Raw genomic sequence first — 17,346 nt, 5'->3', positions numbered from 1 at the left:
TGGAAAAAAGGGGACCACTGTACACTCTTGGTAGGATTGTAAATTGATGCAACCATTATGAAAAACAGTATGAAGATTCCTCAAAAAACTAAAAATAGAACTACCACTCTATCTGAAGGGAAAAAAAAATACTAATTGGGAAAGATACATGCACCCCCAATGTTCACAGCAGCATTATTTATAATATTTGATGTATGGAAGTAACTTATCAACAGATGAATGGATAAGAAAGATGTGGTATATATATACATATACATGTGTATATGTATATATATATATATATATATATATATACAATGGAATATATGCACTATACATATATGCAGAATATTCCTGGAATGAAATATTACTGAGCCATTTAAAAAAAATGAAATTCTGCCATTTGCAACAATGTGGGTGGACCTGCAGGGTATTATGCTTAGTGAAGTAAGTCAGACAAAGAAGGACAAATACCCATACATGGAGTCTAAAAAATAAAACAAATGAATGTATATGACAGAACAGAAACAGACTCATAGAGAACAAATAGTAATTACAAGTGGGGAGGGGAAAGGGGATGAAGAGTTGCGAATTACTATGTATAAAATATGTCCTTGATTCCCACTTCAGCAAAAACCACATATATACTGTCCTTTCCATTGCCTCTTTTGAACAATTTCTCAGAGCTATCTGAGGTGCTGTCTCCCAGGCTACAGTCCTCATATTGCCCAAAATAAAACTTAACTCACAACTCTCAAAAAAAAAAAAAAAGATTAAAAAGTAAGAAGGATATGTTGCACAGCATGGGAAAATATAGCCACTTTTGTAATTTTAAATGGAGTATAATCTACAAAAATCTTGAATCACTATGTTACACTTAAAACGAACATAATATTCTAAATCAACTGTACTTCAATCTCTAAAAAGCAGAAAATAAAGTAAAATAAAATGTGTTTGGGCCAAAAATAGCCATGACAGTTTTGAATAACAAGAAAAGGTGGGAAGGGACTTCCCTGGTGGTCCACTGGTTGGTTAACAACCTGCTTGCAATACAGGGGATGTAGGTTCAATCACTGGTCGGAGAACTAAGATCCCACATACCACAGGGCACTTAAGGTCACATGCCACAACTAAGAAAGCCTACATGCCGCAGTGAAGACCCCATGTGCCACAGCTAAGACCCAGTGCAGCCAAAGAAAGAAAGAAAGGAAGGAAAGAAAAGGTGGGAAGATGTGCCCAGCCAAGGCATTAAAGCTTATGAAGCTATTCTAAGATAAGGTTGTTTGGTCAGAGAAATAGACAAGTAGCACAATGAAACAAAATAAAATCACTAAAAGAACCAGAAATTTGTGGGAACTTGATATATGGAAAAGGGGCAGTGCGGATCAAAAATAAAGATCCCGATAATATCCCCACCTGTAATAGACACACACACACACATGAAAAATGAGATCAAAGGCACACAGACACACAGTGAGATCAAAGGCATAAATAGAAAGAGCAAAACTTGATCAAGATTTGAAAATCTTTTTTTTAATGTATAACAAAAGCTCCAAATGATACCAATAGTCCACTTTATGGACACACCAGGTGAAGAGGAACTCTCCCATATGTGCCCAAGAGACAAAGATGAAAATATTTGTGCAAAATTCTACTAGCAAGACATTACATAAACATTTAATATCCATCAAAAATACATTGTGGCATACTTTCACAGTAGAAATTATACAGCAGTGGAAATTAATAAAATGAAGCTACATAAATGAATGTATAAATTCATGTATGAATTTATGAATAAAGAAAAAAAAACTGTGTTAAGTATAAAAAATAAAAGTTCCAGTAGGCTGTATACAGTATAATAACATTTATACAAAAGTTAAAACATGCAAGGAATATTATATATTGCTTAAGGATTTATACATATGTTGTGAAAGTATAAAATTATGATTGAGATTATGAATACCAAATCTAGTACAGTAATTTTCAAAGGAACAACAGCTCACAATAGCAAAATGTTAACAGTCTGCAAACATAGCAAGGTAGGTAGTTATGTAGATATTTTTATATTATAAATTGCAGAATAGAAAAATCTTATTCAACTTAGTGATTTAAAGTACATGTGTGTTAAAATGAAATCACACTTGCAAAAGCTCTGGATAAAAGTAAAAAGTGCTCTGAAAATTAAGTGTTCTTGAGCAGGGGCACAATGGAAACCTATTTTCTTGATCTATTTGATTCTCTTTGGGGTGGAGTCAGGGCCAATTTGAAGCTCAGTGCATCAGGGTCCAGACATTCCGGATCAACGTGACCATTGTCCGTCCTTGACTCAATTCCAAAGATCAGAGAGAAGGAACATAGGAGGGTGTATGGAAGGGAGTGTGTTCATGTTGGAGGTGGGGAAAGCAGAGTGAAGGGTGGGGAATCTTGAGTCATCTCCAGTCCTTATAGCTTCTTTCCACTTGAGCCCCTTGCACAGGTAGGGAGGCAGTGTATCACAGAGTATGCAGGACCTGTAGGGAAAAACACTCATTCATTGATTCCACAAGTGGTTTTAAGCACATACTGTATGGGAGGCACTTTGCTTGGCCTGGGTTCGTGGTGCTGACCAGAAATGAAGCCCCAAACACCTCTTTCTGAGTTCTGAACTCTCTCCCATACCCACATCCACTGTATTATTACACAGCACATCCAAGTCCCCAAGAAAGGTTCCATAAGTTGATTTTAGTAATATTTTCCTTATTCATTCCAAGGATACATCATGTGATAACTGAATATACAACAGTCCATGGAAGGGCTCTTTGGAGTTTGGGTTTCAAAACTTTTTTGACTGCGGACCCTCACCTCCAGGGTCCTGCATACCTTGGACCCTCACCTGCAGGGTCCCAACTAACTTAATGGTAGAAACTTCAAATTCCAGGGCACAAAATAATGAGAGTTGGAAGCCTCTGAAATTCCAAAACACATTTGGAAAAAATAAGTCTGTTTACATTTCTCCCTTGAAGCTGGATTGCCGTATGATTTTTGAACTTGCCCTGACTCCTCTTGCCACCCCCAGGAAGGTGGCTCTGATCTCCATCCCTAAAGAATAAGACTGCCACCACCTCACCTGTTACAGGTTCCACCACCTGTGGAAATAGGTGGCTATGAAACTGATCACCAGCACCACTTTGAAGCCCAGGAGGAAAGCCATCAGGATAAGGGCAGGCATCTTTGGACCTAAGTGACAAGGGGCAGAGGAGATATCAAACGGGACTCTGTGAGTTAATACCTCATTCCACTTGGAGACAGAGGTCACAGTTGCTCACAGGTGTAGAGGTAAGCTTACCTGTGCTCCCAATGAGTTTGTATGTGTTCTGCACTGCTGTGGACAGTATGAGGCTGGCCTGGATGGGAGGCTGGGTCTCATTCTGCACTTTACAGGTAAGTACACGTTCAGACTCCCACACTGAGGCATTCACCAAATGCAAGCTTTCCAAGGTGTAGGTACCATCACTATTCTGCTTGGACGAGGGTTGCACAGCTCCCTTGAACATATGGCAGTTCTCCAACCAGCTGAGACGCACATTCTGTGGATAGAATCTCTGCACATGGCAGGTAACTGCCACCACATCCAAAGAATGTGAAGACTGGGACACAGTCACTGTAGGGGGGACTGTCACAGGCCAAAGAAAGCAGACAATTACTATAGGAAGTTCACCATGGGAACCGGCAAGCTCCCTAAAGATAGGGGTCCTCTGCCCAGGGCCTACCACAGAGGAGTTAGGTGTTGGTTAACAAATGCATGCATAAGTAAGTGCATGAGTGAATGCATGCTTGGATGGAAGCATGGAATGAGGAAGCCATCTTAATCTTTCCTTTCTTTTCCACTGTGGACATTCAATAGGAAAAGGTGAACCTGAATTTCATTTAAGAACCTATGAATCAATTGACTTACTATATGACTTGATGAAGATTCCTGGCCCCTAATCTTCATGACTGCAGGATACTAATATTTGACATAGAAAGGAACTTACTTTTGGAGAAGCTAAGGATTTACCCAAGGTATCAAGTGGCAAAGCAGGGGCTCCACCAGAGACAATATGTTTTACCATTTGCTTTTCTGACACCCAAACTATAAGGCTATAAGCATTTATTATGGTAATAATAATATCCTGGTAATTATGGCCTAACAATTTCTAGAATTTTTTTAACCAGACTTTTTAGCTGTGAAGAAAATGTATGCATACTAAAGAAAATTGTAGAAATTTTAAAATACTAAAAAAACATTAAGGGTTTCAAGATCTGAAAGAGACACGTGCACCCCAATGTTCATCGCAGCACTGTTTATAATAGCCAGAACATGGAAGCAACCTAGATGCCCATCAGCAGATGAATGGATAAGGAAGCTGTGGTACATATACACCATGGAATATTACTCAGCCATTAAAAAGAATTCATTTGAACCAGTCCTAATGAGATGGATGAAACTGGAGCCCATTATACAGAGTGAAGTAAGCCAGAAAGATAAAGAACATTACAGCATACTAACACATATACATGGAATTTAGAAAGATGGTAACGATAACCCTATATGCAAAACAGAAAAAGAGACACAGAAGTACAGAACAGACTTTTGAACTCTGTGGGAGAAGGTGAGGGTGGGATGTTTCGAAAGAACAGCATGTATATTATCTATGGTGAAACAGATCACCAGCCCAGGTGGGATGCATGAGACAAGTGCTCGGGCCTGGTGCACTGGGAAGACCCAGAGGAATCGGGTGGAGAGGGAGGTGGGAGGGGGGATCGGGATGGGGAATACGTGTAACTCTATGGCTGATTCGTATCAATGTATGACAAAACCCACTGAAATGTTGTAAAGTAATTAGCCTCCAACTAATAAAAAATAAAAAAATAAAAAATAAAAAAATAAAAAACATTAAGGGTTTCAGTAGAATTCATAGGAATACACAGCACTAAACTAAAGTAAGGGATTGTGAGCATCAGATTCTGGTCTCTACACTGACACTATTGCCAAGTGCAAGACCTGTGCCCGTCACCGTCTCTTTGTTTCCCACACTCTTATTTGAAATTATCTAAGCTTGATCAGTTTTCAGGGGTCTAGTTATATATACTTCGGCCCTTGGTCTAGGGTAGAGAGAATAACTCCGTATGTAGTACAATTTGAAAGAACTAAGAGTATATTTGTTCCCCCAATACTATTTCTTTTATACTCAATTCACCTCAACCTATATGCTTGCATCTATGATGCTACTCATGGGTGGGACAGCCAAGCAAGACACCATCCCCAGAACGTCCCTGTCACCATCCTTAGAATGTCCCCATCTCTTGCCAATCTTTCCCTTTCAGCCCACAGGCAGGGATTCCTACCAAGCAAGGAGCAGAATCCAGAGAAGGGATTGTGATGGCCTGGTAACTAGGCAGTGCCTGTGGAGGATAGGCCAGAACAAGGTACCACCAAGCAAGTGCCATGGGGCTGACAAGGACCAACAAGAGCATGGAGGGTCTCAGATAGACCATTCTAGTCACCAGTGAGTTTTCTGGGCTGCAAGATACTCAGGACAATGTCAGGAGGACAGAGACCAAAACCCAGCTGATGATATTTGCTCCCATGTGCTGAGAACGGAGCTTGAGTCACTGTGCATGTACTATTTATTCTTCACAACCAAATGGTATAAATACAAAGTGCTACTTGGTATCAGAAAAGACAACAAAAAGCCAATAGAAGGACCCTACACAACTCAGGCCTCCATTTCAATGAAACTGTCGAAAAGGAATTGATTCAAATTTGAACTCAAAAAACAGTTCAATTATACAAATAATTTTATTTAATTTAGTTTTTAATTAAACATAGAATATAATGACAACTGGGCTTCCCCAGTGGTTCAGTGATAAAGAATCTACCTGCAATGCAGGAGACAGAGGTTCAATCCCTGGGTTGGGAAGATCCCCTGGAGGAGGGCATGGCAACCCCCTCCAGTATTCTTGCCTGGAGAACTCCAGGGACAGAGGAGCCTGGCAGGTTGCAGTCCATGGAGTCACAAAGAGTTGGACACAACTGAAGTGACTGAGCGCAGTGGCATATAATGACAATTATGCACCAACTTTTAGAAGAAACAAGTGTTGAGAGTGTAAGGAAGTTGGCATAATATTTTCCTAAAAAACGTATGGCGATACCATCAAACCCTACATTTCAAATTTCACACTCATAGCCTAAAAGTTAGTTTTTTAAAATTATTTGAAATCATTTGACTATTCTGTCAATTTTAAGGGGCATTTTAAAATCAAAATGTTATCTTTCAACGTGCCCACAGAATCATTAGGATCATAGAATTTTTCCTTCTTCTTTCATCTTTAAAGGCCGGAAGATCCACCTGAGACCCCAGCAGTTCTAAAACATCATTTACATCAATTACCTGAAATACACTTTGCCAAATCTCTGATTTCACTTAGCAACAAATGTGGGTTCTAATTGTACAGTGTGGTCTGATGTTTGTCATACTTCTGTTAAGGAAAGACCTACCTCCTAAAACAGAGGGTTTCTGGGCTCCACACCATCTCTTGTAGCCACCTGACCTCAGCCCAGTGGTGCTGGGTGGTACCACATTCTATTTCAGATTCCTGAAGCTCTTCCTCAATGCTCTGCGTCTGAATTTCTTCACAACCATGAAATGCCATCCAGCATCCCATGAAGGCACATTCCAGCCTCCCTCCTCTATGGACACTCCTGAGGAATAGTCTGTAGAGTTTCTCAGAAGGTCCCCAGTGGCAGTGAGCCTCAGTCACCCACGGGGGCCCCCAGGTCAATAACTCACCTTTTCTGGGGTGTCCCTTCTTCCTTGTGTCACTCACTCCATCTCTTATCCCAGTCTCACTGAATCATCTCCCAACCACCTGCACCTAACACCTCGTTTCAGGCTTTGCCTCCAAGGAAATCCAGACAACAGCACAAAACTATTTCTGTAATGGCAAGCCCAACCTGATGCAGGCAGTGTTGAGCAGTGAGGATTGAAAGAGGAGGTTAATCTATTTTTCCATCTCCTCACTGTCAGTCTGCACGTGTCCCAAGGTCTGAAGTGGTCTCTTGCATACAGCATATATATGGGTCTTCTTTTTATCCATTCAGTCAGTCTGTGTCTTTTAGTTGCAGCATTTAATCCATTTACATTTAAAGTAATTATTAATATATATGTTCCTATTAGCATTTTCTTAATTGTTTTAGGTTTGTTTTTATAGGTCTTTTTCTTCTCTTGTGTTTCCTGGCTAGAAAAGTTCCTTTAGCGTTTGTTGTAAATCTGGTTTGGTGGTGCTGCTTTCTCTTAACTTTTGCTTGTCTGAAAAGCTTTTGATTTCTCCACTGAAGCTGAAGGAGACCCTCGCTGTGTAGAGTAATCTTGGTTGTAGGTTTTTCTCTCATTACTTTAAATAGATCCTGCCACTTCCTTCTGGCCTGCAGAGTTTCTACAGAAAGATCAGCTGTTAACTTTATGGGGATTCTCCTGTATGCTTCTTGTTGCTTTTTCCTTGCTGCTTTTAATATTTTTTTTCTGTGTTTAATTTTTGTTAGTTCGATTAATATAATTTATAAATAATCAATTTATGGTGAATATTCTTATTATCTATTTGCTTCTCTATACAATTGTTCTAACTCCAGGGAATTATATAAAAATTTTCAGATAAGGAGGAGTCCCTGCAGTATCATTTTCCTATTTTACAGTCAGCGAGCCCAACACTCAGAGAACTTAAACAAGCAGCAGGAGGTCCCAACAGCTGGTGAATAGTGGAGTCCCAAAAGCCTGAATTCACATCCAAGTTCTCTCACTCACCAGCTTCATACCCTCAGGCAACCTTCACTTCTTACAAATGCAGTTTCCTTCTATAAAACCATGAATGGGATAAGCAGTACAGGGCGGTTGTACACATTAAATAAGCCAATCCACACAATTGTGTATAGTGACAATGTGCTGTGCTTCAGTCATTAATATCAATATTTTATCCATGTAAAATGATGTATTTTCTTCCACAAGAATAGCATAAAATGAGGAAAATATTTTGTAAACTTTAAAGTCCTATAAATATTTAAGAAATTAATTTTACTGCTGTGCATGCAACCTTGGACAACTCACTTACCTTCTCTGGGCTTTAGAGTTGTTGCAAATAATGAGATGATCACTAAGCTCCTATTAGGCATGATATGAAAGAATTTCAAATCATGTTATTTGCAGACCAGTCAAGGCCTGATTCCAGAGAAGGCAATGGCAACCCATTCCAGTATTCTTGCCAGGAAAATCCCATGGACAGAGGACCCCCATGGGGTCGCTAAAAGTCGGACACGACTGAGCAAGTTCACTTTCAGTTTTCACTGTCATGCATTGGAGAAGGAAATGGCAACCCACTCCAGTGTTTTTGCCTGCAGAATCCCAGGGATGGGGGAGCCTGGTGGGCTGCCATCTATGGGGTTGCACAGAGTCAGACACGACTGAAGCAACTTAGCAGCAGCAGCAGCAGCAGCAGCAAGGCCTGATGCAGGCTGAGAAAATAAAAATCAACCTCCTCTAAAAAACACAGATGAAAATTAGGCCCTTCCCTACATAGGAGTAAAGATAAAAACAGTCATCATTCTACCTAAAATTTATAAGTTCACAAAGGCCTTTAATTCTCTTCATATAAAAATTATAAATTTCTATATATATAAATAAAACTAATGCATATTAATTAATATAATAAAATTTAATTCCCAGAAGATATTTTGTCTCCATTTTACAGCTGAAGAAACTGAGTTCTGAGAGGTGATATGAATAGTAAATGTGAATAACAACATTGCCACTTCTCTGTGATCGATATGAGCAAGAGATGTGTTAATTACTTTACCAGTTTCATTTTGCTGAATTCTGGCCACAACAAAGTGAGGGATGTCCCGTGTATCAGTCAAGGAAACCCAGACTCAGAAAACTTCCAGCCCAACTCTGCACTAGGCCATCTGGACAAAGAGAACATCCTTACCACGGAGGTACTGCTCCAGTCTGATGGTTTTCTGGGAAACCAGTATGGACATGTGCTTGACTTGGCAGAGGACAAGGGACTGCACGTCGTCAGCCTGCAGAAGGATGAGCACACTGCTGGTCACATTGTAGGTGTCTCCATAAGGGTGGACGCTGGTCTGGGACTTTAACAGCTGGTGGGAGTTTTTAAGCCAGGTCACAGTAACCTGACCCGTGGAGAATCCAGAGGACGTGAAGGTCAGTGGGATGTTTGTGCCTGGCTCAGAGCGCTGAAGAGGGCCTTGCAGGGCAGAAGAGTAGCTGTTCATGCCTGTAGGGGAGACCCAGCCTGTAAGAAGTTGCAGAGGAACCCAAACCCAGTGCGAACAAAACCTCAGCATCTCCACTGACAAGCCTCACCGTCTTGTCTTCCAGTGTTTGTAGGTTACATTCTGACAGGAGTTCAACTATGAAGCTGATAACAGAGGCCAGACAAAATGAAGCTACAGGGACAACAGCAGTTTGCAAAGAGACCTGACTCCCGCCCACACTTCACAACTCTGCTTACTGACTTTGAGACCTAACCCTAGTCCTCACTGCAAACCTAGGAGGAGGGAGCTGCTCCTATCCTCATTTTGCTGATGAAGACACCGAAGTCCAGAGCCTAAGTACCTTGTCTAAGTTCCAAAACTGGCCAGTAGAGCCAGGGTTCTTAGCCAGAAGGTAAGGACTCAGGGTCTGTGCTCAGTGACAAGACTCAGCTCTGCCCTCAGTCCCTGGACAGGGAAGGGTGTATCACTGCTCTCAGCACAGGTCATATGAAGGCAGGCAGCACAGAGAAATTAATGGACATGAACTTGGGCAAACTCGGGGGGATGGTGAGGGACAGGGAGACCTGGTGAGCTGCAGTCCATGGGGTTGCAAAGAGTTGGACACAATTTGGCAACTGAACAACCACAGCACAGAGAATGGGTAGGAGCACAGGCTTTGGGGTCACTCTCAGCCCAAGTCTGCATTCCCAGTCCCTCCACTGCATGACAACTTAACTCAGTTTCCTCATCTGTGACACGGGGATGATTCTTAATGCCGAGTGTTAGTTTAAAAATCATGTACAATAACTAGTAAAGCATATGAGATAATTATAAATAATTATAATTTATAATCACTCTATAAACAGAATTGTGTGAGTGTGAATGTTATTTGCTCAGTCATGTCCGACTCTTTGCAACCCAGGCAAAGAGGTGGAGCTCGCCAGGCTCCTCTGTCCATGGAATTTTCCAGGCAAGAATGCTGGAGTGAGTTGCCATTTCCTTCTCCAGGGGATCTTCCCAACCCAGGGATCGAACCTGGGTCTCCCGCATTGCAGGCAGATTCTTTACCGTTTGAGACACCAGGGAAGCCCCAGATGATAATTACTATCATCAAATACTCACATCAGCCACCTAAAGAATTATTTTTAATCATATTCCTAATGTTAAAGGGAAAAAGGCTGAGAAGGTTAGTAACTCACCCAAGGGCCTCACAGCAAAGAGAACTCACATTCCGGTCACAGACTCCAAGTCAGGTGCTCTTTCTGTTACATGGAAGCTGCCTCTGTTTCTCCATAGCTTCCCCATAATAATCAGTGAACTTCAGCATTTTCCTGCTTTCAACCCAGCATGGTCTGGGCATCAGAGAGACTGCCATCACGATCATCATAGAGCACCCTCTGTGCACCCCAATATCTAGATGCCAAGCATGGGTCAAAGGAAGGAGCCCTAGCTGGTTCCCACCTGGAGGGCATAACTGTTCTTGCTCAGAGGAGGAAATGGAGCTCAGAAAGGGCACTGCTTTGCCTGAGGTCGCAGAATGCCCGTGGCAACCCTGCCAGATGATACCGATCCATTTGACTCCAAAATCTGGCCACTCCGAAAATAAGAGCCAGTATCTGCTTCAGGGCCTAGAGGGTCTCAGCATGGAGAAGAGGCTTAAATGGACAGAACACCGGTCAGGACTTGGATGAGGTCCCATAGTTTCAGGGCCAACTGTGAGAACAGAATGATGTGGGCAGATATGACAGTTCAGAAGGAAATAAATAGGATACAGAGTATTTAAGAGGGAAATTTACAAAAGACTTGAGATAACACTAATATTTGTATACCTCGGCAGGATGGAGGGAAAGAAAATACTGAAAACACACTGAATTGGTGAGCAGACAGCCCTGCCTTCGAATCCAAGTTCTACTGTTTGAGACCCCTGAGACCTGCTCCTCTCCTGCCTGTCCCAACTGTATTATGTCAGACGACATACGTGAGGATGCCTGGCACACAGTATGTGCTCTACAGGGGTCAGTGAACATGACTGGGATTGTGTAAGGGGTGGGAGCTGAAGAAGGGGTTTAGGAGTCAGGCTGAGGAGGTGTTGCAGCAAAAGCACCTTAACACCAAACAGAAGAGGGCCTGAAGCCAGAAAAGGAAGCTGCCCTTTCCCACTGCAGACCAGAGGGCCCATCAAACAGCTTCACAGAGGGGTGGTAGAATCAAAGTGATGTTCTCAGGGGGCTAACCTTGTCGTAGTGGGTCAGATACCTGTATGCAGGCGAAGGAGAAAAATAAGACAGAGAGAAAAACCTCAGCATGAGTAAAAAATGAAATAATGTAACTTGCTTCTGATCAGAAAGGAGCAGTCTGGAGTTTTTCACATAGATCTGTACATCCCGCTGGGTGGACATTTTTCTTATTTCCTCTGGACAAGAAAAAAAAGGCCATGGAGAAGTCAAAAGGTAATAGGCTCATTGCCCCTGAGAATTCTTGGAGTTAGCAGAAAAGGCCAGTTCTTTCGGGAGAGATCGAATGCAGGGTCAGTGCTCCCATTGTGAAGATGTGTGGTTTTGCAGCCCAGCAACCTGTCTGTCCTTTTGCTGGTGCTGCAGACCAAGTAGCTCACACTGCCCGTAGGGAGTTATCTTATCCCACTTCCTGTTGTTCTGGAGAGTTGTCAGTGGATTCTGGTTCACCCTTGGCCAGTCCAGGTCTGGCCATTTCCAATATTCCTGTCTCTCCTCCCCTCCCCAACACAGCCCCTCTGGCCCAGTCACTCATTCTCCCAAGCTGATTCAAGCCAGGACCACGGAAAGCAGATCCGGCCCCAGGGTTTGAAGGGCTGGTGGGCAGCTCCCTCTAGTGGAGAACGTCATCAAGCATACAAAAGGTACATAGGAGAAGATAGAGTTTTAGAAGATAAGAGTCCCAAGTGGAGTTGGTGTTAAAGAGTCCGCCTGCCAATGCAAGTAGACATTAGAGATATGGGTTCAGTTCTTGGGTTGGGAAGATCCCCTGGAGAAGGACCTGGCAACCCATTCCAGTATTCTTACCTGGAGAATTTCCATGGACAGAGGAGCCTGGTGGGCAAAGTCTACAGGGTCTCAAAGAGTCAGACACAACTGAAGCGACTTAGCAAGCATACACAGAGGGGCTTCCCTTGTGGCCCAGTGATAAAGAATTCATCTGTCAATGCAGGAGACGCAGGTTCAATCCCTGGTGGGGAAGATTCCCTGGAGAAAGAGATGACAACCTACTCCAGTATTCTTGCCTGGGAAATCCCATGGACAGAGGAACCTGGAGGGCTTCAGTCCATGCAATCGAAAAAGTGTCAGATGTGGCTTAGCAACTAAAACAACAAGGGACAGAAAGAGGAAAAAGGGAAGGAGAAGAAAAATGAGGGAATGAGGAGGGGAGAAGAGAGAAAAAATAGCCCGAGACAGAAGTGATAGAGAGCAAACAAATGAGCAAAAGTGATAGCAAAAAAATAATAGAGAGAATGAGAATCCTGCCCCTGCACCCTCCAGTTTCCCAAGTAATCCTGTCAAGAATTCTGGCTGCTCTTTAAAATCGACTCCTAGAAACTGTCAGATGAACCAGTCTTGATTATCACCTTTCTGGAAGGGATTTTGATTTCTAGCTGTCCTTAGTATCTACTGTTTCCTGTACCTAAGTGTTAAAACAGAGAACTTTCAACCTGAACAGTGCATGGAATTGAAGAAGGAAGTCCCACTCCTCCTTAAAAAGGATGTAGGGGACGAAGGGCTTCCCTGGTGGCTCAGATGGTAAAGAATCTGCCTGCAATGCAGGAGACCCAGGGTTCACTCCCTGGGTCGGGAAGATCCCCTGGAGAAGGAAATGGCAACCCACTTCAGTTTTCTTGCCTGGGAAATCCTACGGACAGAGGAGCCTGGTAGGCTACAGTCCATAGGGTCACAAAGAGTTGGGCACGACTGAGAAACTAATAGGGGAAGGAGGAGTGGAGTTTGGGGATGAATTCTTGAGAGTTTTTATCACAATCCCAGGGCATCTTCTCTTCCTTCACCTTCATTCCTTGCTGCCTTGAGTCCCTGACCCACTGCTGTCTGCTCTCCAGGCAGATGGCAAGTGTTTTCGCACCTGGCTTTCCCAGCCAGGCTGCCCAGAGGGGCTGGCAAGAGACTGCACCCACCTTTCCATAGTCTGGATGCCTGAGCCCGCAGGGTGATGTTGGCCTGGACTGGGGGCTGCTCATCCTGGACCACCCAGCAGGCAAACTCTCTCCCATCCAGCGTAGCCTCTACCTGCCAGGTGTGCTCCAGAGAGTAGGTCCCATCTGGGTTTCTGGTGACCTGGGGGGACTCCACGGTCTGTACCTTGTGCCTGTTCTCCATCCAGATGAGGTGCAGGCGGGAGGGATAGAAGTGGTTCACATGACATGTGAGATTCACTCTCTGATGCACACGGATTTGCATTGCAGAGGGCTTGGTGGTGATCTTCAGGGTGGGGACAACTAAACAGAGAAACAGAAAGGGCCATCTTCTGAAATTATCCCTGCCCCCCTGCCCTCTATATCTTCCTCTCCCAGGAAGCAACCCTAGAACTCTCCTTCTTAAATCAGTTACCTTTTTTTAAAAAAAGAAATAAATTTTTCTTGTATGCTCAATGTAAGGCAAATAGAACTAAGTGTTAACATTCACTAAATATGGGTAATAGTACGTGGGTGTTTGCTATGTTACGCCCTGTGCATTTGAAATATTTCATATCATGAAATATTTTAAGAATTATAAACTATGATTTTCATGAGAACCAGGACTTAATTTTATTCATTTCTATATCCCTACCACCTAGAACAGTGCTTGTCACACAGTAGATACTCATGGATGAATTAATTCATTTGTGTTGAATAAATAATACATATTTAAAATGAAAAAATAGTAATGGTATTAATAGAAGAAAGATGTTTGGGATGGACGCTTAGTCCAGACAATAATAATAAAATCAAATATATATAAACAATTTTCCTTGTGACAAGCAGTGTTCTAGGTGCTTCACAAGAAATAGCTCATTTAATCCTCACATGAAACCTACAAGGTAGGTGATAATTTATTCTCATTCTAAGGGGAAACTGAGGCACAAGGAGGCTCAGTAACTTCCAGAGGAGCAGACAGATCATGAAGTGGTACAGTCAGGACTAAACCCGGATAGCTGGCCCCTGGAATCTGTGTCTTTAATAATGCTACCTTGGGATCAGACATTGTGAGGCAGAATTCCAATTTCCCAACTGTGAAATGGGGCTTTGTGCAAAACACTCAGAAAACCAGTGCTGCCAGGAAAGCCATGCTCCCACCCAGCCTTCCGCCCTCGCACCTGGGAGCACCCGGGAGAGGTTCATGCTCCTCCGCAGGGGCTAGGCCAGGGCCCGGTGCGTGACTTCGCAGGTCACCTCTGACAAGATATCTTGGCGGGACAGGGTCACCCACACCTTACTGGTGACGGAGTAATTGCCTTTGTTGTCGGTCACTAGGCGCTGAGCCGAGGCGGGATGCTCATCTCTGTCCTTCACCCAGGTGACATTGAAGTCTGAGGAGCTGAAGGGACCGGCGGTGCAGTTGAAAGACACTGGATTCTTAGGGGTTGTCCTCCGAGTCGGGCCCACCAGAGAGATGGAGGGCCGCCCACCTAGGAAAGAGATGGCTGTGACTGCATGCTGAGAGCCAGTGCATTCCACTGCCGCCGTGGTGTGTGTGGCTGTGTCTGGTTCCAGCCTCAGGGAATGTACAAACAGATGCTAAAAAGTAAACAAGCAAATATAGAATTAGAACTGGGTCTTAGCGATTTCAGGGAAACCCAAAGAGTGTTGACATAGAAAAATGCCTGGAGGACTTCTTCTGGAAAGGTGGTCAGAAAAGGATTCCTGGAGGAGGTGACATCTTAAGTCGAAACTGAGGAATAGATAGGAATCAACCATGGGAAGGGGCAGGGGAAGAATATTCTAGAAAGTGGGAACAGCAGATGAGAAGCATCCCAGGCAGGCAGAGCTTGGTGGGCTTGAGAAACTGAGACATACGTAGGACTTGAGCATCGTGTGCAGAGAGGTCCAGATGGAGAAGAGCCTTGTGGGAAGTGGGGATGCTCTTGATTCCATTCTGAGTGTGATGGGAAGCCATCAGAGATTCTAAATAGAGGGACAACTGGTTTCATTGGCATATTTTAGAAGATAATTGGGGCTGCTGTGTGGACAATGGAAAGGAGGGTGGCATCCTGGGAAGGGAGGCCAGGGAGGAGGCTGGCACAGAGTTTCAGGTATGAGGTGATGGTGCTTAGACCAGGGTGGCAAGAAAGGGAGGGAAGATACAGCCAACAAGACTCATGATGGACTGGAGGGGAGATGAGGGACAGAATGAACTTGGGATAAATGATACCCAGGTTTTTCTTTTAAGCATCTCTGGGTGGATGGTGGTTCTAGGTTTCGAGATGGGACTAAAAGGACCAAGTTGGGATGGGAGAGGTTTGGTGAAGAATCAAGATTTCCACTTTGGACATAACCGAGAAGCCAAGAATCACTGCAAGCAGGCATGGCTGGTTCTCTTCCTCCGATCTTCCCATTAACACCCCCTAAGCCTCCATCCTCTGCTTGTTCACTTCCAAGGACAGGGGGACTTTCTCCTCTGGAGGCAGCTTCATCCATCCTCACAAGTTAGGAGGATCAGAGTACTCCTGCTCCTCACCCAGGATCTATCTCCTGGAGTCATCCTGACAACTGCAGGACTAGACTCTTCCCTCCCCATGGGGACAGCCTGTAGAGATCTGAGCTCAGGGACCTCTTGGAGTCTTCGCTACATTGCCTGAGCCTCTAATTTGAGTGAGGTGTGAGTTGGATGCTGAGGGGATACAGACATGTGTCAGACAGGACTCCTGCCCTGGAGGGACATCTGGGCAGGTATGTGTTGGGGGAAAGGGCAAATAAACCAGCAGTGATAGCACAGGGTGACAGCGGATGGAGGGCAGCTCAGGAGGCTGTGGGAGCCTGTCCCCTCGGCACTCAGCTCTGCATCGTGCTCTCCTCTGAGTAGATCCTACTGATAATCATCTTCCCTCCTGCACACTGCACCCTGTGGATTGTAAAACATTTCCAGGGCCGTGCGCTCATTTTCAACTGCATCCCAGCTGTGGGAGGCTGGTATTATTACCCCCCCCCCCTTTCCAGAAGAAGAAACTGAGATTCAGAGAAGTATAGTGAGTTGCACAAGTCACACTGCCTGTGAATGACTAAGGAGGGATGTTAAGCATGTCCATCTGACTCCAGGTCTAGCACGCTCTTCATGATGCCAGAGGCTCCATCATTCGGGGGCCCTCTGTCCCTCCGTCTTTGCACCCCCACACCCTCTCTGAGCTAGATCCGATAGCCGCTCAGACCAGAGTTGACATCAGGGATACTGGGTAGTCTGGGGTTTCTCTTTCATTCCCTGACCTTCCCCCAGGCCCCTCCCCTCCCTTCACATCTTTCTCCTCCTGACCCCCAAAGCTCCCCTCAGCCCCATTACCCACAAGGTCCACACTAAGGAAAAGACAGGAAAGAGTACCCTGGCAGGCAGGCAAATAAATGGCTCAGCCAAGTCGCCCCTCCGGCAGAGTGGCTGGTTGGGTGATCCCCGCCCATTCTGAGGGTCTCCATGGGCAGTGCTCAGGCTCACCTGTGAGTCTCAGCAGGAGGGTGAGCAGGAGGGCACTCAGCGCCTGCCCAGGGTTAGCAGTCATGGCAGGAGGTGCCCAGCGTCCCCAGAACGTGCTGGCTCCAAGTGCTGGATGTGGCCCTGAGCCCTGGATGAGCCACTGCCTGTCTCCGACAGCCTGGGGTGGGCCTTGCAGTTCCTGACCACCCGCCCACCCCAGGCCTGGAGCAGTGGTTTAAGCCACAATGAGAGAAGTGGTCACAGAGGCCCACATCCCCTTCCAAACCCCAAACCCTCCGGGAAGTCTGAGGTCTCCTGTGGGAGGCGTGTGCTATCTCTGGCCTGGGCGCTGACTGTGTCACGCACGCACACAGGATCCACCAAAGAAGCCACACCTGGGACCCCATTCAGAGCTAGGAGGAGGAAGAAAACAAC

The 17,346-nt window shown here is 44.6% G+C and overlaps 1 protein-coding gene across 2 annotated transcripts; it reads right to left on the bottom strand.

Moving 5' to 3' along the window:
• Positions 1-1,544: 1,544 nt before the first annotated feature.
• LOC122681987 (signal-regulatory protein beta-1-like) lies at positions 1,545-17,051 on the bottom strand. 2 transcript variants are annotated; one of them, XM_043884633.1, is made up of 7 exons: positions 16,933-17,051; positions 14,726-14,917; positions 13,428-13,748; positions 8,980-9,288; positions 3,305-3,631; positions 3,086-3,195; positions 1,545-2,489 (listed from the first exon to the last, which is right to left on the bottom strand). In XM_043884633.1, exons 1-6 carry the CDS (start codon positions 16,994-16,996, stop codon positions 3,089-3,091), a joined length of 1,320 nt encoding a protein of 439 aa, XP_043740568.1. In that variant the 5' UTR covers positions 16,997-17,051; the 3' UTR covers positions 1,545-2,489; positions 3,086-3,088. The 2 variants fall into 2 exon arrangements, with proteins under 2 accessions (XP_043740568.1, XP_043740569.1); XM_043884634.1 differs by lacking the exon at positions 16,933-17,051 and having other exon boundaries at positions 14,606-14,831.
• Positions 17,052-17,346: the final 295 nt, after the last annotated feature.

The sequence above is a fragment of the Cervus elaphus genome, chromosome 23, assembly GCF_910594005.1.
Source record: "Cervus elaphus chromosome 23, mCerEla1.1, whole genome shotgun sequence".
Classification (NCBI taxonomy): Eukaryota; Metazoa; Chordata; class Mammalia; order Artiodactyla; family Cervidae; genus Cervus; species Cervus elaphus.
This window is presented reverse-complemented; position numbering and strand designations above follow the sequence as displayed.

What these genes read in the sequence shown, in the direction of transcription:
- LOC122681987 (XM_043884633.1), bottom strand. Translation starts at nt 16,996, where the DNA reads ATGACTGCTAACCCTGGGCAGGCGCTGAGTGCCCTCCTGCTCACCCTC. An exon ending in GGCATCCAGACTATGGAAAG is followed by an intron (nt 9,289 to 13,427) that starts GTGGGTGCAGTC and finishes TCTCCCCTACAG; the next exon opens with GCATGAACAGCTACTCTTCT. An exon ending in ACTGGAGCAGTACCTCCGTG is followed by an intron (nt 3,632 to 8,979) that starts GTAAGGATGTTC and finishes GGCCTGTGACAG; the next exon opens with TCCCCCCTACAGTGACTGTG.